The sequence below is a fragment of the Carassius carassius genome, chromosome 8 (assembly GCF_963082965.1).
Source record: "Carassius carassius chromosome 8, fCarCar2.1, whole genome shotgun sequence".
NCBI lineage: Eukaryota > Metazoa > Chordata > Actinopteri > Cypriniformes > Cyprinidae > Carassius > Carassius carassius.
The window spans coordinates 7,296,645-7,322,457 of NC_081762.1; the positions used below are offsets into that span (position 1 = coordinate 7,296,645).

At 35.7% G+C, this 25,813-nt stretch overlaps 1 protein-coding gene across 3 annotated transcripts in view; it reads left to right on the forward strand.

Annotated features, from left to right (window-relative positions):
- The first annotated feature begins 308 nt into the window (after positions 1-308).
- Positions 309-25,813, forward strand: part of LOC132145105 (zinc finger protein 40-like) — a 57,537-nt gene continuing 32,032 nt past the window's right edge. Inside the window, exons 1-2 of one of the 3 annotated variants that reach the window (XM_059555835.1) lie at positions 309-450; positions 5,051-5,211. In XM_059555835.1, the coding sequence (XP_059411818.1) occupies positions 5,172-5,211 (40 nt within the window). In that variant the 5' untranslated portion in view covers positions 309-450; positions 5,051-5,171. Of the gene's footprint in view, positions 796-5,050; positions 5,212-25,813 lie in introns of all 3 variants that reach the window. The other 2 variants (XM_059555836.1, XM_059555834.1) reach the window with 2 other exon arrangements.

A 25,813-nucleotide genomic window follows, 5' to 3' on the forward strand; every position in this document is an offset into this window, starting at 1 on the left:
TGCGGGAAAGCCCAGCGCTGGTTGAGGGGCACAACGTGACCTAACAAACAAGGAACCTCCGGGAACACCGTCAGTCCTGAACTATGCGCACATGGGGCCTATCTGAGGGATCCCGCGAGAAGCGACGCTTTACAAATTACTCTTAAAATGAGCTTTTGCAAATGCCTCTCGGTAAAGCGCATTCATTTCGCATTCATGCTATGTTTATTAGGACAGTTTACAATATTAGTCACTCAGGTGGTGCTTAACGCGTTTTATTCATGTGCTCCATCGGCCGTCAGGACACTCCCTGAGCGCGTTTGCTTCGCTTGGGAGGCGGAGACGGGACCCCCGTTGACGTCAGTGGGCCTGTCGGTTTCCTGCAATAGAAAGTGAGGGAAGATAGAGCGAGAGAGGGGAAAAACAGACCTCTGACCGTTGAAACCCTTGACAACAGTTCAGACTGCACCTGTAAGTACCGAAAGTTAAGAAATACACGCGACTTAATAAGCGTTTAGACGCATAGTCCAGTGTGTAGCGAACGCATGCAGTGCGTAAACGCACCTCCAAGAGCTGTTGTTTTGGAACACAATGTTTCCAAAAACATTTATGGGTTGTTTAAACTTGTGAGCATGTTTGTGTGAGTTTTACGCTGATTTTGCCTGTCGTCGGTCGGTCTGTCTGTACCGAGCCGGCCCGTGTTTTGTATCTCGCCGAGAGCGCACGTCTCCAGAATCCTAATACGCGGGGTGTAAATGTTTAGCAAGCCCGCAACGCTGCTGGAGAGAGTCTCCGAAGCACCGACCGCGACGGCAGGTAAGCGCCAAAACACCTTCCCTTGACAATGGGATGCCAATGAAAGCATTCCGAATGTGCTTTGCACGTCTTCGGCTGGTTTAAAGGGCATTTTGTTGTCGAATTAGGGAAGTGTTTCTTGTTCATGTCCTGTTGCAGAGGGGTTTTCCCCGGCTCCGCCCTCTTCATGTGTTTCTTAAAGGCAGTAATGCGCCATTCATCCAGTGCGCACCTGGATTTGGCACTGAACTGTGGCATGTAAGCGTAGTGGCTTTTATTGAAAAACGTGGTGGTTTTGTGTCAGGCTTGGACACATGGTTGACTCATCGCATGCGATTCTTATAGGCTGTAAGCATGTCAGTTTGTCACTGGCACGGTCTGCCTTACAGGAGCAACCCCCGTTTAGTGCCATCTTATTTGCCATTGCATGCATGCCAAGTAGGCTATTTATGTGTCCTATGTGCCGCAGTTTCTGTTGGCTCTGTGCTTTCAGGGTTTCCTTATATCTTGATTGATAGATTCTTTTAACATTTTGCATTCATGCATTTTGCAGATGCATGTCGAATTTTATTAGTTTGCGTATTCTTTGGGAATCAACCTCCCCTGACCTTGGTGTTGCTTGTCTGGCTACATATATTCTGATATAACGTAGTATTGAAATTCTGCAGTAATACTGAAACATTCTAATTCTGATGTAGCAATATTACAATTATTCTGTAACATTGTAAAATCTCAGTTCTGCAATGTCCTGTTCAAATTCTGCAGCAACATGTTGAAACAACAAAATATTTAAATTATTCAGTAACACTGTACAATTTCAATTTTGAAATGATTAAATATTTGAAATCTCCAGTAACATTGTACCACTTCTGTACCATATTCCACTTCTGCAGTAACATTGCATAATTCAAATTTTGAAATTATGAATGTTGGAATGTTACAATGTTACGAATTGACATTAATTCTTTACTAACATTGTTGCATTCCAATTCTGAAATTATGTAAAAATCAAATTATTCAGTAACATTGTAACATTCCAGTTCTGAAATGGAGTCATGTTCAAATTCTACAGTAACATTTTAGCTTTGAAATAAAAAAAAATTCTTAATTCTGCAGTAACTTTCAAATTCTTAATTAACACTATTCTGCAGTAACATTGCAACCTTTCAGTTCTGCAGTGTCAATATTCAAATTCTGTAGCATTCCAATTCTGAAATAGCTAAATATTTAGATTCTGCAGAAAAAAATGCAACATTTCAATTTTGCAGTGTCACATTCAAATTTTTCAGTATGTATTATCGTTTATGCATAAATGTATTTTTCCAGTTCTGCTATGGGTAGATGAAATCATTTTGAAAAGTAGAGATGCAGTGTAACATAGGCTACATCATTTTGTGGATTGTTTATACTTCTAATTCAGGAGCTACATATTATATTTCTACTTTTAAATTACACTCGTCACATTACAGAAAGTTTAAAATAAGTGTGGAAAAAAAGTGTTCAAAAGACAACCAGTTACAAGACCAAAGGTACAAGTTTACACTTTAACAATATATATTCTTATATTAGTATTTGTTGATAAAAAAAAAGAAGAAAAAAACGAATTGCACATTATGCATCAACATATTTATAAGGGGGGATTTTTAAAAATATTTTTAATGATTTATTTATTGAATTTTCAAAACAACCATAAGACAGACAGAAAGTAATAAAACAAACAAACCTTAAAGGAAAAGGAGAAGAAAAAAAAACTAAACTAGGTTAAAAAATACGTAATAATATATAATAATAATTATAGTACTACTAATAAAAAATTAATAGCTTAGTTGGGGGATGTTATTTCAACACACACTGACTGTCCTTTGACAGTATTTCTCAATCCTTTTCCTGGAAAAAATTATCTCTCTAATCAAACGCACCTAACTCCATGCCCTGAAATGGATGCGTCAAATATTCCAAAATGTGCAGTGCAGGAGGGCTTCCTGGACCTGGAGTGAAACACTATTCTAGATGTGTGTAAAACCTGGTGTATGTGCTGTGTGTGTGAGTGTTTGTGTGTATGCTGAAATCCTCGGGGAGGTGATGTCATTGCTGTAGAGCTGCACACAGAGGAAAATCATGCACACTTGTAGTAAGCGTTATATAATGTGGTGAGACGTAACATTCGCGTGGAATCTGGCACACGCCGTGATGGGATGCATACGGGACTGCATGGGCGAGGCATGTCAGATGTTTGCTTTATGCTACAATGGAGCTGAGGAGCATACAGAAACAAAAACTTCCTAAACATTGAAACAAAGAGGATCTTGTGTAGAATGTGGGGCGCATTTGCATCTATTACTGCAGAGCCAAAATAATGCCTTGGCCATTTTGAGAGCTGCAGTTTTGAAATGTTTTAAAGACTGATTTTCGTCATAAACAACCTGTCAACATTATTGTGGAGGATATATATATAAACCAGTCTGATTAATTGGATATTTATCAGCACTGATACGGTCTGTGGATAATGCACATTTCCTATTTTTAATGTAGTTGAATAATATAGCTCTCCATCTCTATCAGTTGACAACAAGTTGATGTTCTCTGGTGTTTTCATTGCATTTATGGTTTTTAATGCTTTTTTAAGGTGTTTGGGTGCATTTTAAAACCTGATTCATTCAAACTGTGTGTTTTAAAGTTTAGGAGGTTTATTTTTTTTCTCTTTTTAAATGAATAAAATGTATTTTTTAAATACTAAATATCATTGTATATTCTATTTAGCAAATAAATGTATTTTGCATAGTTATTTAAAGGGTTCATATGATGTTGCTAAAAAGAACATTATTTTGTGTATTTGGTGTAATGAAATGTTTATGTGGTTTAAGGTTCAAAAACACATTACTTTCCACATACTGTACATTATTGTTTACCTCTGTTCCCCACCTTTCTTAAATGCATAGTTTTTTACAAAGCTCATTGTTCTGAATAGCGAGGTGTGCTCTGATTGGCCAGCTATCCAGTGGATTGTGATTGGCCGAATGCCTCAAGCATGTGACTGAAATGTTACGCCCCTTAGCATTCTGTGATGCTTGTCCCGGCGCAACAAGACAAATACAATAAAACCCATTACTAACGAGCCATTTGTTGCATCCAATCTGGACATAATTACGGATTATAATGACCTATACTGTTTTATTATGCGTTGTGTTGCCTCGCGCCGCGTAAACATAAAACCATGTCTGCATTTGTGATCAGAGAAACGACAAACAACATGCTCTACTTTACACTGCTCAAAACTCATCAGTGGCAAAATCTTTACATATTCAAACATACTTACAGACTGTGAGTCAGCCGGCATTGTAGTCTTCTCTCCCAGGATCAGGAAACAGTCCTCCCTAAAATGCGCAGCACACATCTGAATATTTGGGTTGAGCTGTTCTGGAACAGTGTTATAAATACAACTTTATAACATCTAACAGAACATCCACTGATGTCTAGTTCTGTTCTCTTTTGGAATGCCAAACAAAGTAGTTTTGCTTTCACAGTGAAACACAGCATCTCCACAACATGGCACCGGTGGCAACAGTGAGAATCAAAGTCACGGCCTCTTTCTTTGCGTGAACATTTGAGCGGCATTATACAAATCTTCCTACATCGTGACGTAGACATATAGGGGTGTGTCTAAACGAGGTGTATTAGGAGGGCGTGGACGAGTCTAAACTTTTATTAATAATATCTCTTTGGGTTTGAGACTTTAGTCTTTGCAACTTTAGGAATCTTATCTATTCACAAACATCTTGTAATGCTACAAAGAGAAAGGAAAACTTAAATCGCATCATATGACCCCTTTAAAACATATTTGTGGGCCCTTTTTTATTGTGCCGTTTGGTTATATATGTTTAATTGCTGTAAATTGTCCTGACAATATTTTTAATATTTAATATAATATTTATATTTGCACTTTTAAAATTCCCTGGAGAGTTTGCAGCGCGGCAGAAATGACAGTGTAATTTTTCTGTGATTGATGTCTGATAGATGCAAGTGTGTGCAAGTGCAGTTAGTCAATGCATCGATGGCAGAACAGACCATTAAGATCAGAAATCTGATTACTGCTCACACTTCTATATCTGTGTCAGTCCAGCTAAAACCGCTTCTTACTGACAACACTAGAGATCTGTCACAATAGCTGGAGCGAGAAAAAGACGAAGCCACGCTAGGGTTGTTACCAGAAGCAAGAGTATGTGTTTGTGGCCTGTTTTGTTTCTGCTTTAGTTTACTTGTCTCTCATCTGTCCCAGATGTGCAGAGGGTGTCTTTCCTGTGTGGAATAGGAGATCGTCTTTCCTCCCTGTGACCAGCTGCATTCCATCCAGCATCTTTCCTAGGATGTGTCACTGAGCCAGCGGAAAAACCCTGAAAATGCCACGTACAAAGCAAAACAACCCTAAAAACCTGAAAGGTAAGTTTGTTCTGTGTGAAATCACACATTTATTTACCACAAATTAGTTAGTCATTGGGAGACTTGTGTGAGTGAAAACTGTATAGTTTCAGTTATATGTGTTTCAGAAAGTGTTTCTAATAATCCTATTTTGACGATTCTGTGAAGTCAATTGACTGGCACAGTTTTCTTTTTTTCTGTGTTGGTGTATTTCCTATTAAAACAGGAAGTAGTTCCTGGCAAGTGACGTTTGAGGGAGGGACATCCTTTTTCTATAAAGTGATTTTGTGGATCAATATTTATTGACATTTTCCGGAAGAGATGTATGCTTACTGTGACTTGTAGTCAATGTTTAAGAGTACACTAGCATGTAGACTGCATCTGTTTGTTTAATTACAGTGAGCGGTATTTTACATTAGAATTTATCTGTGTATTTTAATTCATGTCATTTTTATAAAATTAAAAATATACTCGCTGTAGCAACCCAGATTTTTGGAGTGTTTGGATAGTTATTGCTTTGAGCTTGGCCAAACAACATGAATAATTGAAAAGTTTGATTACTGAACAGCATTCACCAGAGATGGCTGTGTGACTTTTCTCAATATTAGCATTATTAAGTAAAGAGAGGGACCAAAAAAAAATAAAAAAAACAACAACACCACAAATGTCCAGAGAAGACCACAGAAATTAAAATGATAATTGTTTCTTGATTAAAAGCAATTTTATGATTTTAGAAGGTTATGAAGGTGTTGTTACATATTGACATGAAAGTTCTGGATTTTATTAGTAACACTTTGGTCTTGTAAAAATGATTGATCTTTAATATCTTATATGAGAAGCAGATTTTAAATAGTGCCCTATACACACAATGAGAACCATCAGGGAAACACACATAAAACTAATGCAGAAAACATGAACTAATAATAAAAAAAAGAAAAAAAACTAAACTATATTAAACATTAAAGTTTTGGGTGTGTCACACAGAAACCTCAGAGAATGTACTTTTACTGTTTTCCACAATTATTCAGTAATTCTAAGCTTACAAAAACCATACATTTGAGACTATTTTACAGAAAATGGTATATAATGCAATAGTGGTTAACCTTATGTTAAGGCAGATTACACACCTGGAAAAAAGAATTAATAGCATAATCAGTTTTCACATAGAAATTGATAGTAAATTTCAAAAATAGTTACAAAGTAGCGACAAGTAACAGATTAAATTAAACATGAAATAATGAAAACTGAATTAGTATTTTATTGGAAAATGGACTAAAATAATCCAGTATTATTATTATGATTTTTTATTTAAACAGTGAACTTATCTAATTAACAAGCTTTACTTGTCATTTTTTTTTCTAAAAATTTTTTTTTGTTGAAATTTTTTACAATGCATTAATAAAAAGGTACCAAGCAGTTTTGGAGAAAGTCAAATACTTTATTTAACTTTAATCCTCTCCAGGCCTATTTCTCAAAGCCAAGGTTGCTTTAAATGTTTCTGTGATCACGGCAAGGAAATGCACGAATCATGTCCTTACACACAGAAATTACGCTCCCATGCATGACGTTTCTGTGGAATCCTAGACATTTCCTTTTTACCAAGAAAGCCCCCACCTCAAAGTCCGGCCACAATTCATGCCATTTCATGTTCAAAAGCGAAGTTCCTTGTCATTTATGAAATCGAAACTCAATATTTTATAAAGAATCTAAGTGCAGTTTGAATGTTGAAATGCAATAATGAAATGCAATAAAAATGGCATTGGGTGTGCATGAAAATGGCTTTGCAGTAATGGTTTAAAAGAACGTAAAGTATGAAAGAGAAAGAAAAATAGCCGAACAAGGAACTAGAGGGTTCCCTCCTTTGTGTTAGGTGGCTGTGTTATTGGTGTCATGGATCCAGAGGTGACCTCTGTCTGTCAGCAGAACACACCCATTCTAAAGCATGTCATAATCGAGTCAGACGGTCAAAGCTTAAAAGCATAAAGCTTTCATTGTTCTTTGAAGTTGCTGTGTTTCCAGGCTGTGTTTACTGTTAGGTAGCATGTTGAAATCATTGCTAGGTGCAGACTTTGCCAACATGTCAGTCTGTGTTTTGTTTCGTGCATGTGCGACTCGTGACTTCAGAGCAGAGCAGGAATGCTTCAGTGACGCAGTTTGCGGGTAAACGGGCAGGAAGTAAGGAACCTCTTCCCCCCGTTTGGACTCAGTATGTTTACTCTTCAGAAACAGCTGGTCTCCAAGCACACATTGCTGGCATCACGTAGTTGTCAACCTTTAAGTCACCTGTTTTTTATATACAAAATTGTTAACCATTGAGGGACAGTGTTGGAGCCAAAGATAAGATACTAATCTGCCACACATATTTTTTTATGCTTTTAAACCTTTTTAACAGTATTTTACCCTTATAGCTAAAGGGATATTTAATTTATTTGTTTAGTTACCCTTAAGTTGTTCAAAACCCATATGACTTTCTTTTTAAAGTAGAACAAAACTTCACAAAGGTCTTTTTTAAATTACACTTCACGTTAACCATCGTTTTTAGCTCCACAACAGGCTTTTAAGTCAAATTTTTGACTCAGTATTAGTGAATTATTTCCTCACAGAACGATATCTTATTGCAGAAGATGTGAAATGTGTAATAGTAGTCGTTTAGACTGCTTTATTGTGTTTATTTGAAGCTTATCAGGTGTAGTGCTGTTGTTATGTAGTGTAAAGCTGTGTGAAAGATTCTTCACAAGTTGGATTGGCATGAGGGTGAATAAATAATCACTGAGTTTTCATTTTTGTGTGAATGATTTGAAAAGTGCTTTTAAAAATTTTGAAATCAACCTTCGTTTTGTTAGAATGTTGTTCCTTTTTATGAGTGTTTTGTTAAATATTATGGAAGGGTCAGACCTCTTGAAAAATCCGTATAGTAGTGAGTTTTCCACTTGTAAACGTACCATGAAAGGAGCACAAGGTGTTGAAAAGCTGGAAAAAGCGTTTCTGGTGGAAAGACTTGAAGTCATGAAATTCCAAAGTCAGTTTATTGTTAATTTAGCTGTTAAGGGGTTTTTCTGAGTGCATGACTTTATATAAATATACTGTTTAAAACTATTTTGGGGTACATAAATACAGTAAAAGCCATACAAATTTGAAATATTATTGCAATTTAACAGCTATTCTCTATTTAAAATATATTGCAAAGCTGAAGTTTTAGCATAATTACTCCAGTTTTCAGTGTCACATGATCCTTCACAAAATCATTCTAATTTGCTGATATCCTAATATTAATAATGCTGAAAACATGATATTTTAGTGGAATAAAGCTGTTTGAAATACAAGTCTGCTGAATATTATGAATAAATTTACTGTCCTCATCCTTGTTTTTTTAACAGTTCGTAGAAGTCCAATTTGTATGTGTGCAAATCATTCTGTTGGGATTGCCAAGAAAAAAAACGAAACTGTGGTTACCAAAACAATGTAAATTAGTCGCGTCCTGGTGTCTGCTTCATTTAAACCTGTTATGCTTTTCTGCAGAATGCATTAGTTGTTTATTTGCATACAGAAAGACCGTAAAGTATGCTCTTTAGAAATGTGGGAGTATGTTGAATGTCAGACCACGTTGCCTTTAACCGTCCCCATAACATTTTAGAGTTGTATTGTTGGTGCAGTGACCGTAGGTGGGAAAATTGCGGCATGCCAATGCAGGAAGTTTCTCCTGCGGGCCTTCCTTTACTTCCCATTTCTAAAGCGCCCATTAAAACATTCTCTGTCTGAGACATTGAATCAACTTGCTCTCGGTCTAACACACTTCACCCACGCACAGGTGGTGCTGCTCGCAGACTGTTTCAGCTTGTGTTGGTGGTAGATGACCGCAGAACACAGAAATGGAAAGCCCTTTTAGTGCAGCACATGCTCAGTAGTCGTACGAGACAGATGCTGGAACGTCTGTTTAAAGCTGCATGGGTAAATGTTGACTGGCGACCCAGAAAAGCTGTTAATAATTGACTCTCGGGTTAGTTTGCTGACCTCTGTGGAGTCCAGGCGGGCGCTGATATTCTCAGGTGTCACGTGCATTGGGCTTCTCACGGCCGTGATCGATGGGTCACTTTAAATAGTTCTTGTGGCAGATGCAACTGTTTCGGTCTCAATTCAGTCTGACTTCTTCGTTGGCACAGGATGAAACTAACCTCCTTTAGGAAAAAGACGGAGGAGACACACGCATAGTAGCGCTGTCGAGTGTTTCTCAAGGTTTATGAGCTGTGGGAGGTTGATTTGATGTCCTCCTGCAAGGCATAGCCAAGTCTGACGTCAAAAAAAAAAAAAAAAACTCTGTGTAGGAGTCTATATATCTATAGACGCACCGTATACGATTTTGGGTTTGACATTTCAGGTGGGCTCAAGCTAAAAAAAGAGCCTCTTAGATCCACCTATACAGGCTGCTTTTGCTGATGCATTTAAACACCCTCTATACATATGAAATGATCAACAGCCATTTGTTACATGTGCAGTTTGGTATTTTGCTGTGAGGTTTATCGTTATTGTAGTTCGTAGAATTATATTTTGGGTTTAATTTATTATTCATTATTTGTTCTAGGATAACATTTGCCAGTAAATGATCATTCTCATTCTGTTCAAAGGAATAAAATAGTCCCTTTGCAGGAAATTGGCACAAAATCTAAACAACATTTTGTAGCTATTGTGGGATTTAAGATGTAATATCAGTTGATGATATTGCTGTAATCGAATAAGGTTTTCTTCTCTGGGAAAATTAAGCAACATGACTTGTTGAGGCAAAGTCAAATGACTTTTTAACATGCATCTAGGAAAATCTGATTTCATGGTAGTTTGAGTATGCCTTTTTACCAAATTAAAAATGTATTCATGTCAAGTTATTGGATAAATATTTTACAGACTTTTTTTAAAATAGTAATTTAATTGAGTAATTTTGTATCTCGACTTAAACACACTCCCATAAAAAATTAAGGGTCATTAAGATGTTTCCATGTTTTTAAAAGAAGTCTCTTATGATCACCAAGGCTGTATTTATTTGATCAAAAGTACAGTAAAAACAGACATATAAAAATATTTTATAATTTAAAATAAGTTCATTCTGTTTAAAAAAATTTAAAAATCGACTTTATTCCTGTGATGCAAAGCTTAATTTCATTCTGATATTCTGATTTCCTCCAGAAACATTTATTTTTTCTGTGTTTAAAACAGTGTTGAAAACAGTGTGTGTGTGTGTAAACCATGATACATCTGATTTTCAGGATTCTTTGATGAAGTGAATGATAAAAAGATCCGTTTTTTTTTTAATATGGATTATGGAAATATTTTTTAAGATTATAGATGTCGTTACCATTTTATCTTTAATCAATTCAGCGCTTCCTTACTGAAAATGATTTGCTTTTTAGACTTTTTGGAGTAAAAAGTTCTGAAAGTACAACAAACTGTTTTATTTCAAAAAATTTCATACAAATATTTTTATTTTCATAAATTCTCATATTGTGACCGGTTGAATGAGCCTCCTCAGTTTGAAGAATATTTGTCCTGTAATTCACATTATTTGTACATTTCGTTTTATATGAGGAGATGAAGCGATAGAGAGGCAGTCTGTTCTGATGCGTTACCCCAGAGCGCACATTTGTTTCAGTGCTGCAGCGGTCTGACCCTAAGCATCAGAGGTCAAGAGGTCAGGCTTGGGGTTAAGAAAGGGTCTTGAACTCAATGTAGGTCCTGAATTCTAGTCTGTCTAATCCCAGAGACAGACCCCATGAATATCCCGGAGTTGTTTCTGTCTAAAGTTGAATGGTTCTGGCATTTCTGTTCTTTTTATAACATTTCAAACGTAAGGCTACAGTGGCAGCTGATGTGAAATCAGTAGAAGCTGTCCTTTCACACTGAAATATAAATCAGTCAGTTATTTCATGAGAATAAGGTTCATGTTTGAAGGCCTGATCTCAAATTTCTGAAAAAAACATCATATGGAAATTAAAGCAGTGCATATAGATGTGTTGACATCGCCATTTATCAGATGACAGAACTAGGGTTTCCCTTTTTTCTTCTGCTTCCTCCTTTTTGTTTTTAGTTGTTTTGCTAACCATTTGGTAGCTGAGCTGTTGTGCTTATTGTAAATCATTTAGTTTTATGATCGTTTGCTAACTTTTGTCTAGTCTTTGTTTTCATGTTCTCACCGAAGTAAAAAAAAAAAAAATAATAATACATTCACTCCGAGAAATATTAGTTTTGGTTTTGGAGTGAACAGGACTTGTTAAAATATGGTCATCATTAGCAATGACAGTATTAGAAGAGTTTGTTGTTTATAATGTATTTATTTTTTAAATGTATGTTTTATTATGAATCAATGGAAGACAATTTTTGCCACAAAATAAAAGATCGTAAAATAAAAAAAGGTCATTTTGAGTTTTTATCATTCATTTCTGACTTTTCTTCACAACTCTTACAAATTACTTTTTTCAGCATGTTTTTTGTTTGCCACGAAAGAAAAAAAACTCACATTTCTGACTTTTTTTATTTCTAAGAATCACAATTCTGAGTTTATAACTCGCAATTGCAAAAAAGGGATAATTGTGAAATAACCTTGGAATTGCAAGTGAGAAAAAAAGAATTGTGTGATTACCTTTTACAATTTCTTTATTCTGTAGCAGAAACAGATTTTCACATGAATCTTTTTTTATGTGCTTCTTTAAAAAGTTCTTAAATTTCAAAAAAGCAATTGTATGTATACATTGTAAGTATAAACAATATTATGCATTTAAATATTTATGTTAATGATTTTTATTACTGTACTACATTGAGTTTTAGAGTTAAATGTGATTTTATGAACGACACTATTACACAAGAGATTCATGAGTTGACTCAGTTTTGTGAAGATGTAAATTCAGTTAAGTTCAGACCCTGACGATGTTCATGAACTCTGGTAACCGTTTCAGATCATCTCAATAGAGATCCTATGATGGAGTTTTGATGAGGCTTCAGATGGCTGAATTTTTACCTGTTGTGTCATGCTTATGAGGGCAAAGCATTATTTCTGCACTTTACTATACAGTTTGAGTAAGTGAAACCCATGCTGTTCTCTCTCTCTTTCTCGCGCTCCTTGTTCCCTGCGGCTGGGATCACCCTCCGTTTTAGCAACAGTAACTAAAACAGATGCGCAGCAACAGGTTTGGCCATGTCTGTTTGGCTCCCTGCAAACTTTACAGAGAAATTTAAGAGTGTGTGAGAGAACAAAAACTGAATGAGACAATTGTGCATGTCTGTGTTATCAAAACCAGTTTTGCTCTGGTCAGCTAAGATTTTTAAAACCGCTTCAGGACGTGTATGTATAATGAGGGGAAAAGATATAATTCTGCTTTTTATTCCTTGAAGGAATAATTACTTTTCCCCCTATCCACGGAAACACTGACTCTTTCCAGTAATTAAGCTATAAATTCAACAGCTTAGCTTTTAAAAAGTATATTTTTACTGCCCGAAAAGAAACTGGGTCCAGCACGTTTTGGTTTTGCAGTCATGCACCATGTTTCTTTGTTTGCTCAGCATGGGCTTTTCCTGGCATAGGAGGAGAAATGCAGGCCATTACTTTAGGGTCATTGGTCAGAAACTAGTTGCACTTGTCTACTGTAGTGCGACAATATGTTTTCCATTCTAACCAGTGAGATGTTGCACTTGCAGTGCATAAAAAGAAACTCAATTGCACATTAAAACGTATTTCACAGTTGATGGGTAAATTATACTTTGGTGTATTTTTAACACACTATGCGTCTCATTTATGAATAATGAGGAATATATGTGTAAATAGTTTGTATTAGTGCATTATGTCAGTTATTACATTCGAAATGTATAATGTATTAATCCTGATTCTTGCCTACTTAGGGTGGAATTTTTTTTTGTCATGATTCTCCTATATCTGTATCACATAAAAAATAAAAAAAAACCTTCTGCTTCGTGAGTGAGACTATGATTTGTATGCACTAATTCTGATTCTCACATACTATTAAGAGGGGCAGTGTGTTAATCAGGATGCTGTCTTTCTCTTTCTGCTATGTGACGTTTGTTTGCTCATATAAAAAGTATTTGAAATCCATGACAACATAAATGACTGACATGCTGGTTCAGATCTGTTACAAAAGCAAGGTGTCATGTTTCAGTTAGTTATAGCTTTTGTGTAACACGACAAGGTTGTGTCTATATATATTTACACAGTTCTTTGATTTGTTCCTGTTATAAAAGAATCCCTTACAAAAAAAAAAAAAAGTACTATGGTAGCAGTAGTTTTTGCTAAAAGCTAAAACAAAAAGACTGCGGTAACTCGATATCAGCCTCCATTCCATTGTCTTCGCTTTTGGCTTTTACAGTAGCAACAGTAACTGTAGTATCAGTGTTTTGGTGGAAACTATGGTTACCATGGTAAAAATGACCCTTGTCTTCTTCTGTGAGGCTTTTAGATGTTCTGCAAACCCTCAAATTGCTTCCTCTCATAGGGTTTACAATACTGCCGGAGTACAATTGCAGCTCACTGCTTCCCTCTTACTGCATACAAGGTCTTTTTTGGCTATTGTTCGTTCTTGCATTTTTTTTTTTCGTTCATTCCACCCCCACATCGTGCCTGAACACCATTCACACTTTCGTTCTGAATGTCTGTCAAGCTCTGACTGTGTATCGGACCGAAGTGACTAATGCTGGACAGACGCCACCCACCTGCTATTAGCTGAAAGGGTTGTGCGAGTGTGTGTTCTCATACTTCAGGCTTGTGTGTTGCCTTATTTTCTCCTCAGAGCTGATTCACAGAGGTATTTCGGTGTGAGCGCTGCATATCAGTTTAATGTTTCGAAGAGATTGTGTATTAACATGCACATTTTCAGGGGATACGCCTGTATACAGGAGTTTAGGCCTTCGGGTTTTGTGTTTAAAACAGCTTTTTTTGGCATGACAGATTAAGAAACAGTGTGGAAACAGTGTGTTTTTGTTTCTCTGTGTTTTCACGCAGTCAGTGCACCACATGTGTCTGTCAGCATGCTGTAATGCTCTTTTTTTTGTCTCTGTTTAAACGCATTGCAGTTCAAACACTACGTCACACTAGTGGACAGAATATTCCAGTGTGTTTTGTTTGCTGCGGTTACAAAAACCGCTGCTTGTGAATAAAAAAAATAAATGCCGGCTTTCAAGTTCATAGAACGGCACGGATTAATTAAATCCCAGAAATGTATCCCAGATCCAGTGAACATTCCTGCTGGTCTTAAATGTGTAACCCTGCAGCGAATGTTTTCTTTTTAAGCTGAACAGCGGTTTTGGGTGCGTTTGAGTCTTGAGGGCTTCTGTTCTAAAAGTCATAAAACTGCATTTGTGACCCGTTTTGTTTTCATAGGATTTTATTTCTAAGTGAAATAATGTTCAACAAGAGAAAAAAAGGTAAAATTGATTCATAATGTATTGTGTGTGTGTGTGTGTGTGTGTGTGCAGAGGCGTCGTGCCCATTCGAAGTGATTAGATTTCTGAGCCAAGTGGATTTTAAATGCAGCTTCCAAACGAAAAAAAAAAATTTGCAGAATAATATTTTTTATATATTTGATACAATCACAGCGGTGTAATTAGATCGTTCAGTGCACAGCATCAGCTGCTAAATTCAAATCTGCGTTCGCTGGCTGGCGCTGAGCCAGAGACAGACGCGTTCGTACAACGCTTCATGATAACCAATCAGAAACTATTCTGTTGCGCTTATGGATGCAATGGCCAATCAGAGACGTCCAGAAGAGTCATCACTGAAACGCGGTGTTTTGTTCACTTGCTCGCTGACTGAATTATTTAGCGAATTCTCTCATCAGAAACAACAAAAAGTGCAGATGTGCGTACGAATGTAAGTAAGGTATTTGTTTCATAATGTAAAGTGCTTCAGTGATTTTAATGGGAGTTTTTGAGAGTGCCTGAACTCTGGCTAGACTGAATGAAAATGTTTTTTGATAATGTAAATGTTCTTTACTCTCTGTAAAATGAAAGTGTTAAAATAAGTATCTTACAATATTGTTATTAAAATTTACATTAAATGCAAATTCAGTGGAATTAAAAATATTTTATGGCATGATATGGCACTTAAGTAAAAAGTCAGGTTTTTATGTGTAGTTAATAGATTACACTACATTTCCATATATTGATCAAATAACAATGTGCAAAACGCGTTTACCTACACATATTTGAGAAACGAGATATTTCCTGATATATTAAGCATGTTTGGAATTGTTTTGAATAAAAAGGAAAAAAAAAAAAAAAAAAATAAGCCTATATCAGTTATACAGTGCTTTCGTAGAATGACTTATATCCCCGACCCCCCCCCCCCCCCCAAAAAAAAGTGCCCCCTCAAAAATCATGAATGCATGACGCCCCTGTGTGTGTGTATGTGTATGTATGTGTGTGTGTGTGTGTCTCGTAAAATACTAAAATCTGATGTCTGAATGTGTTTGCTCTGCACTGGGGGATCCACTCAACAGTGTTATATTAGTTTTATTTATATTCTTTAATAGTATCTTTTGATCAATTTTGAAGCATTTTAATTCCTAGTTTTGGTAATTTTTTATTATTATTATATTATTATTTTTAATTGTATTTAACTTTATTTTAATTGTAGTTGTAGTATACACATTATAAATAAAATAAATAAACCTTTGAAATGTACAGTCAAAAAAGGCATAAAAATATTAGGGTACCATTTTTTCAGAACCGATCCGATATCGAAAATTCTGAGTATTTGCCAGTATACTCAATAGAATTTCTGTACTTCTCTGTGTTGACCTGATCATCACTTTCTTGTGTTAATCACAATCTACTACATATACACAAGTTCATTTTAATGAAAAATAACAAATAAAAAAAATATATAATCATAAACGATTACAAAAATATTATTTTAAACTAGGTTGGCAGATAATTCAGCAGCAAAAGATACTCTAGATTCTAGAAAAATCATGGGAGCACAATCATTTTATCAAATCTATTGAAATATTTTATTTACAAATAAAAGTGAATAAGTGTCAGATCTGTTTTAATGTTACATTGCTCTCTGTATTGTTGTAAGATACATTATTGAAAAAACAAATCTATACATTTATATAGAAATCTAAAAGAAGTTTCTTTTAAATCTATAGCACATCAATAAAGGCAGCAAAATATCATAGATAGCACAGAACAAGAAAGACTATTAATAATCTCTGATTTTGCAGAAAATATTATAATACTGAAGGGGCCAAAATAGAGCGCCACAGAGCGCTTATGCGCGTCCTGTTAGCAGAATGTTTAGCTTGAAACAACATGGAGTCACAGTGCGCAGGCTGCATAGAAAGCTGCTCGGCTCTGTGTACATCTTCAGTTCTCTCTTCACAGCAGTTCAGTCAGTATACTGTTTGAGTAAATAAATCACTCCGTAATATTGTTTTTTTTTTCGACTCAGAGGGAGTGTTGGCCACTTTAAAAAGTAAATAAATTGTGGATTAATGCTTACTGGAGACGCGAACCGGTTCAAACGATTCAGTCCTATATGGTGACCTGGATCACTAAGAAGAACCGGTCAAATCAAATGATTCGTTCACGAACCAGACATCATTAGTACAAAGGGAAGAGATATTGATACATAGACTATTAAATCTGTGCGTTACTTTAATGAGCCTTTTCTTTGAACAGTTTTAAACCTCATTTACTGTGCGCTCTTGAAGAGAGTTTCATCGTTCTGACTGTAGTAACTGAACGTGACACAAAGTTTGATTGCTGAACGGAGGATGACAGACAGCCGCTGCGGAAAGAAGAGTTTATGTGAACTAGAAATTAATGACTTCAATATTTATCTGTACCTCACACTGAACTATGGAACGGCTTCAGAACACTTAAAATATGTTCTTGAAAACATTTTGGTGCTTTATAATGTTTTTGTGTCTTTCGTGGAGCTCAACAATAACACAGAATAGTATACGCACAATATCAGATTTGGATCGGTCTCGTCTGTCCGATATCCAATCCACAGAAAATGCCTGGATCAGAGCCGATACCGATCCCGAGTATCGGATCAATGCATCCCTAAAAAATATTGTAGCAATATTTTAGTGTCATGCACATAAATACAAAACACCATCAGGGCGACACAGTTGACAGTAAAATAATGCAATAAACATTAATTAAACAACATAAGATGTCTAACAAGAAACAAAATATAAACATCATGCTATCAAATGTAATGTCTTATGCAGAGAAGTTTACAGTTTTTCACTATAAATAATAAGATGATTGTTTGCTTTTACTGTATAATACTGTACATTTAAATACAATGTCACGTTTTTCATTGTGTATAGAAAGGAAACATTAATAGGTTTTTACAGTAGCCCTTTTACAGCAGCTTACAGTTAATATAACAAACATATTTTACTGTGTATTTTTTGTACTTCAGTTTATTTGATTTCTTTTGCCAAGGCAACATTTTTCTAATTTCCGTTTAAGTTTCTATTTAATATTTATATATTAAATATTTAGTCTATATTTTTATTTTCATTTTCATTTTCATTTTAGCTTTTATATAATGAAAACATTTTTAAAAGGTTTAGATTTAGATATAAAAACATCACCAGCACACACTTCTTTTCCAAATCTCTCATTATTAGCTTTTATTGCCATAACTTTTACTACATTAATGTTAAATGACGTTGAATTACTGGGTTTAACTGTTCTACTGTTTTAGAATGGCTGCATTACTTACAACAGTAGCCTAAAACAACGAGTAAATATTAAACAAGCGTTGCATTTCCTAACAGGTGACATCAGTCAAAATGGAATCAAAATGGAATGTCATTGTTCAAGTTGATAAAATATTGCAAACTTTGAGTATCATGCATTGATGGATTGTGCACAATAAGCCTATAGCAATAGGAAAGCAAATAGGCACAATTTTGATTTCATCTTGACTTTAAAGCAAAGACGTCATCTAACGTTGCACACTTCATTTTTTGTGAATGCGGCTTTGTTTGAAATCAGAATTGCTCTAAAGTTATCAAACCTTGACTGCAGACCACCGGAAAGGGTGTTGTGTGCGGCTTGCCTAAGAGTGTGTGCGAGTATAAGTGTGTGTGCGTGTGTGTGTGTGTGTGTGTGTGTGTGTGTGCGCGAGACAACACTGGCAAAGCCTAGCGGTTTACACAAGCGAAGCTCGATCTAGCTGTTGCTAGGGCAACAGGAGCAGCATGAGTCTGTGTGTGCAGGTGCCGTTCCTGCGTCTGACTGCGGGAGAAAGCACGGCGAGAAAGAGAGGGTCTTTTCTTTTTTAAGGAAGGAGGATTGACTGGGTGAACGATTGATTATCTGTGGGAGAGACCCCAATGGGAATGGGAGGATGATGAAAGAGGAGAAGAAAGGATTAAGAGAGAAAGAAAGGTAGTTTGATAGAGAGACAGCCCTGAACGGGAGCCCAAGGACCCAGCGGGAGTCCGGTAACCCGAGTGACTTTCATACAGAGAGGAAAGGATGTAATAATGCAGTAAATTCAGACATAGCAACTAATAAATTGATGCTGTCGAGCTCCAAAAAAAAAAAAAAAAAAACACTATGAAAGAGCTATATTTCGGGTCTATTCACTGGCCAATACTGTACAATAGTGTTTTTGGGAGGTTTTTATATTTTGGGTGAACTATTCCTTTAAGGATTTATTTAGCCTATGTGTGCGTGTGTACTTAGATCTCACAGCCAGGAAAATCTGCTGCCTGCGCTGCGTTCTCTCTTGTGTGTTGTGTGTGTTTTCAGAGGCGCACAAAAGCAGATTTCCCCAGCACAATGCCAGATTCACCCGGTCCATTTTGGAAATTCCTCCAGTTCTGACGGGGAATCTGGGCTTCTCCAGCAGCTGTGCCGACCGCTTTCCTCCTCCATTCACACATCTCCAATCCCTCGTGTCTTTTCTGAGGTCACAAGCATAACAGACAGTACAGAGACTATGTATCATGAGACTAAAAACAATGAGGGCAAGTGTTTGTGGCAGATATCTGGTTTTAAGCCCAGCTGATGCTGTATATGACTGTAATGATAGCAAATGAGATGTAAATAATTTTAGCAATTTTGTGTGCATTTATTTAAATACACACTGTCAGTCAGCTAATTTTTTTCTAAACAATTATATTCAGCAGGGATGCGTTAAATTTATCAAAACGGATATTTACAATGGTAGAAAAGATTTTTCTCTCAAACAAATGCGTTTTTTTTTTTTTTTACTTTATATTCATCAAAGAATCCTGAATAAAATCTATCAGTTTCCACAAAAATATTTAGCAGCACAACTGTTTTTAACATTGATAATAATAATAATAATAATGAGAAAAAGAAATTTTCTCCCTTACCCCATTCCATCCCAATTAGATTTTGAAATATATTTAAATCAAAACTTAAATTGTAATAATTTATCAAAATATTTCTGTGTATTTGGTCAAAAAAAATGCAGCCTTGGTGAGCGTAAGACACTTCTTTCATATAAATTAAACAAATCTTACTGATCCCAAACTTTTGGGATGGTAGATGCTGTCAAAATAATAAAATACATAATGTAGCATTTTAAAAAGATAAATAAGTAAAAACTGTGCATTCTAAACATTCATAGTCTTATAAACCATTGAAAATTAAATTTGCGATACTCCTGCTTGATTTTGAGACTTTTAAAATAGATATTGTGCATTTCCATCTGCCAAACGTTTTGAAAAAATCTCTAAGACAGTCAGGAATGGCTTCAGAGATTACCTTCTGTTCATCACAAGTGTTGCCATCACAGGCTTTCTCTTGCCCTTTGAATGTTGCAGTCTGTCCCTTAAAGGAAATGTTTGTGTTTTTGTACAGGTGTAAGTGTGTAAAATACGACTCTTCCCCTTTAAAACTGATTCACTCCCTCAGTGGAAGAGAGCCAGAGTGAGTTTTGACCCTCACCACAATCTGTCCACCAGCAGGACACTTCCCTCTCTCTCTCTCTCTCTCTCTCTCTCTCTCTCTCTCTCTCTCTTTTCAGCCTTGGCTTTGTCCTTGTCCTTCAGAGCTAAGTGAATTTTGTTATTTTCAACTCAGATTGTCTTAGAAAAGTCATATATCACCACAGTCATGAACAGGGCTTGACATTAACTTTTTTGCTCACTAGTCAATGTGGCTAGTGGTTTTCCAAAGTTACTAGCCACACAGCATTTTTACTAGCCACATTTTTGTTATTGTGAAATTACCTGATAAAAGTTGACGATGGTGTGCTAATATTTACTTGAACTAGATTTACAACCCTTTTAAATGTAAAACCACTGTACACACCCAAATCAAGAATACATAAATGTATAACAATACAGGTCATTATCATTAGCTCTGATAAGGTTGTGTGTAAAGCTCCTTTTTTAAATAAAACCATGTATTAAGATAAAGACATAAAAAAGTAGCTTCTTATTGCATAATAAAAGTAGTGCATGGATGAAGAAGATTAATAAAAAAGATAAAAAAACTAAACTGAAATTAAAAAAAAAAACATTTAGGATTAGAAACACGGTCTGTTTAAATATCAGAATCAGACTCAGGATTACTTTATTGAACTACACTGGGAAATTCTTTGTTACAAATTGAAATGGAAAGTAGGTCAGTCTTAAAACCTCACGAAAAATGCATGCCATGGTTCGGACAAAGTTGCTTTTATCTTCATTAAAATTTGAGGGGAACGTTCCTCTCATTATAAAGAACACATTTCAGTTTGTGTAACTTTTGTGCTCAGGCCCTAATAATGACCGGCATTTGGTGGGTGTTAATGTCAAGCCCTGTTCATGAATACAATGAATACATACAAATTTATTTGTATATCGCTTTTCAAAATACACTTTGTTTTAAAGCAGCTTTAAAGAAAATCATGATGTTAAGGTTTATAATATCTTAATATTTTTAACCTCATATTTAACAATTTTATATTTTATTTCAGCTTAATTTCACTTTAAAAGTATATTTTTACTTTTAGTATCTTCGTAATAATAATAACAACTCTGCATTAAAGTCAATGTAAATTGTCATTCCCAACTAACTGACTGACTTCAGATATACAGAGGAAAAGACGTGGGATTTGATTATATCTATAGATTTATATATTTTTTTTTTTATCCAGAAAATGTGTTGTTCAAAAGGATTTAGGAACTCAGATATTCCTTTTAACCCAGAATACAGAGAAAAATCCATTTAAATCATAATTATATTTCTGGTTTATTATGATAAAGGGAGTGAACTAAATGATTTGAGAGGCACAGATGATTTAAATCGAAGAGGTTGTGAAATATAATACTGCTCAGTATTGATTTCTGCAGACCGTCAGGGCGTGCTTGGGAATAAGTCACGCTCACAGAAGGAGCCGAGATTGATTGCTGAACGAGAGCTAAAGAGGCACGTGAAAACGTGAATGCAACAATCAGATGAATGGGGAGAGATTATGAGCAGGAAAGGGTTAAACCAGTCTGCCGTGAACATACTGAGAGAGTGAGCTGGAATGAATGGATGTAAGAAAAAATTGAAAGTCAGACGAAATAAATGATTGGCAGAGAGGAATGAATGGGGAAGAGGTGGATTGATGTTGAGCAGGAGACGTAGGCGGAGTTTAGAAGGGGCTGTCTCCAGACGAGAGCCAATAATGATTTTGTCTGAGCTATGAAGAAATATCAAAAATTAAGAATTCACATCTCCTCATTTTATTTGTACAATATTGTTATTTTAGTGTTTAGAATAAGTAAATTTTAGGCTAAATTAATTATTTAAGCACCATATCCTTAAGAGTTGCGAATCATGATTCTCAACTTGAGCAGATATGAGAGGACTCTCTTTTTGTTATTTTCCTGCACAGGTCGGCATTTTCTGTTTAAAATTTTTTTTAAATGTATTTTTAATGTTGAATATATGTTATATAAATGTATAAATGAAATGTAGAACATATAAAAAAGTGTTTGTGGCTCGTCTGCCAGTGGGTGCCCCCCCAAGCATAAAAGTGAAGCTCCACCTATGGCAGGAGATGGTTGTGGTTCATGCGTGTGCTTATTTGCCCTCCGGCAGAGCTCATATTGATGCATATCAGGGGCCGTTCCTTCAGCAGCCGTTGCTATGGGAATTCTGCAAATGGGGGTGTTCGAGCATTCCTGTGAATCTCCTCTGAGTCTTCCCTCTTCTTTCATAGATTCACAAAACAGAAACAAATTAGTTGGAAAACGCGCATTTCCTGTTTGGAGAACAAACGGGCGGCACCCAGACTGATCTGTGAGCAACTGTCAGAATGAAGATTTCATCTGTGTTTGCAATGGAATGCTAGAGTATTGTGCAATTTATGTTGTACACTTTTGAAGTACTGCCATTTAAAAATTTGGGGTTGGTAATTTTATTTTAATTTTTTTCAAATAGAGAATACTAAAAGAAATGTTTCATGGGTTGCTCAAAAATATTAAGTAACGCATTTGTTTTCAACATTGATAATAATTACTTTTTCTTCAGCAAATCGGCATATTAGAATGTTTTCATTAATGATGCTGGAAATTCAGTAGGAAAAAAATTACATTTTAAAATGTATTCAAATTGTAAACAATTACTTAAAAATATTTTACAATATGCCTGTTTTTACAGTTTTTTCTTTTTATTAAATGTAGCCTCGGTGAGCATAAAAGCCTTCTTTTGAAACTACAAATTTGAATGAAGCATTATGCAAAGATAAAATTTTAAACAAGTCACATGACCTCTTTATTTAGCGTGTTTAATTTAGCCCTTGAGTTATCATCTAACAAATAAACTTTTCTGTAAAAATGTCTGATCACATGAATAAAAATTGGTTAATATTGTTTACGGTGAATTGAAACACCTGGAGATTGACGGTCAGATCTAGAGCATTGCATTGTGGGTTCAGTGATTTGCATAATGCATACTACAAAAACCAGCCAAGCTGTGTGGTAGGATGTTATTCACAGCCTAGTCTTTGTTTTTATTTCTAGCTTTTAGTTAGCATTTTAGGGGTTTTAGCATTTAAAGTATGAGTCTGTTTGTGAATGTGTGAGGGCTTGTTTATAGGATATAGGTTGTGAAAGTGTGTGTGTGATTTTGTGTGCTTTGAGCGTGAGAACCGCTGGGCTCTGACTAACTGCGCCTGTGTGTGTAAGTCTAGGTGTACGATGACTAACTCTGTGTCTATGTGTGTGTCTGTATGAGTGTGAGAACAGAGCTCATCCACCCATAACACGCAGCTCTAGCAGGTTTTAACCAGAGATTCACAGACAGCTGTGTAGGTATGCATGAGCTTGTGTGTGTTTGCAAGCTTTCCAGTGTGTTAGTATCAAGTACACAGCTGTGGGACCGTGGTCCTCTATTTCTATGTGTGTGCGGGTGTAGTTTACCACAGCAGATGACAGAAACATGTCATGATTATGACTGGCTTTTTTTTTCATTTTTTTTTTTTTTTTTTAGCACTTTTAGTCATTTTACATTTGTGTGTTGTGATCCCTAAACGTGGTTTACAATATGAGTTTCTCATTTCCCAACACTGATATATAACTCACTTTTGTCATATAACATGCCATGTGATCTTAGGAAGTGAGATGTACACAGTGCCCTTATGCTTATTTAATATAATATATATTCAAAATTCATTATCGTTGTCATTGAGGCTGTCTGTAGATTTTGAAAGACAAAGAAATAAGCACTTCTGTTAAAGTATGATTATATTACAATGTAAATCAGATTTGAATGAAATTGGTACGTATCAGTATCAGTTTATGGTGATAATCTTAAAATGTTTCGATGTAACATCTCTGTACAGCCTAATTATGTGGTTATTGGTTGATGATCTAAAAGATAATGTTATATAAATATGATTGTTAATTGGAAAATTGTTCATCAAACAGCTTATGCTGATCATAAAAAAAAATATGTACTGTAAATCTGAATGTATATTGCAGTGTTTTGTGGTTTCTGATATCATCTGAATGCTGGTAATCTAATTGTTAATGTAAATATGAATTTTTGTTATTTGTTTAACAGTCAATCCTGAACTTTTCAGATGTCGTAATGTAAATCTTTATGTTTATCTCAGTGTTTTGTGGTTACTGGTTTCGGCTGGATAAGAAATAATTGGCCAGTTGTTAGTAATCTCAAAATATTGTTCATTTAGTGGTTTAACAGCCTGTTACTTCTAAATATTGTAATTTTAATATCATAATATACCAAAAATGTTTATATAAATCCCAGATTTTCATTTGGTTATTGGTGGAAATTTATCATCAAAAATGTACATTATTTAAATATGAACATTTATTTTGTACATTGTTATTTGTTTAAAGGCCATTGATCATTTCAGTTATTAGTTATCTGTTGAGTTATCCGAGAATATTGTTTGATTAATTGGTTTAAAGCCTGTAACATTATAATATTGCAAGTTGCAACTCAATATTGTTGTGTAACCTTAATCTGTTGTGATTTATTGACATCAGTTGACAACGGAATAACCAGCCCTAATAATATATCTACGTTTTGTTGTCCACTTTGAAATATCAACTGATTTAATGTGTTATTTACCAATGTCTCAAAATATTGACATTTTAATATTGTAATGTAGCATAAATCTTGATACAGTTCTCAGAAAACCACCCGACGTTTTGGTAATTCTCCATTTTTGACAACCTAAAAGCGTTATACTTTTATATGAATGTTTATGTACATTTCAAAATATTTGTTGATAATATTGATACATATATTGATTACTGGCATCAAATGACAACTGGGTAATCAGCCTCCAAATAATATCCAAATTTTGAATGACTGTTGGTAATATAAAAATTTAGTTGACTGTAAATCTCAGAATACTGGCTTAATTGCTGTAATTGGCCTGGTAGATTCAGATGTTTTTGTGTGTGCATCTGTGCACGTCTCTAAGCACGTTTATGTTTTTTTTGTTTGTTTTTTTGAGTGGGCGGCCATACTGTGTGGAGTGTGTGGGCCCGAGTCGTGTATTAATAGGAGTGTGTGGCGGTAACGTGGGCGGCGACTCTCTGCAAGTGGGTTAGAAGCTAATCTGATGCTGAAAAACTCTCGGATTCCACCGCTGTGTGCGTGGCTCGAAGCGTTCAGCCGAAGGAATTAGGCAGCCAGATTTTTATAGACCTTCCGTCCTGCTTTGTGTCTCTCCCTCTCTTTCTCAGTCGCTGAGAGAGGAAGTCAGTGTGGTGGTAGTCAGGGCTTTCCCTGATTTAGCGCAGGGATTAAAAACACTGAAAAAAGTAGCTGGCAAAAAAAAAGAGTTCAGGAGGAGGAGACACAGATACAGGGAAGGAGGGAACAAGGGAGGGTTGGTAAACGGTAGCTGTAGAGTGAGTGAGTGAGCTATCAATATCCAGCCGGCTTTTCAGACGAAAGCGAAAGAAACAGAAAGAGAGAGTTTCTAGGCGAGGTCTGTCCGCTGTGTTGTGGTCGGAGGTGGTTACGCGGTGTGTGTGTGTGTGTTTGAGAGAGAGGACACACTCTGAGGGGAGGTCCAGGCGTTCCCCAGCGGCGTTCCTCTGCGAATCAGGGAAATCCAGCTTGTCCTGATACAGACACACTTTCACTGGGAGACAAAATACTGAAACAGCCCTGC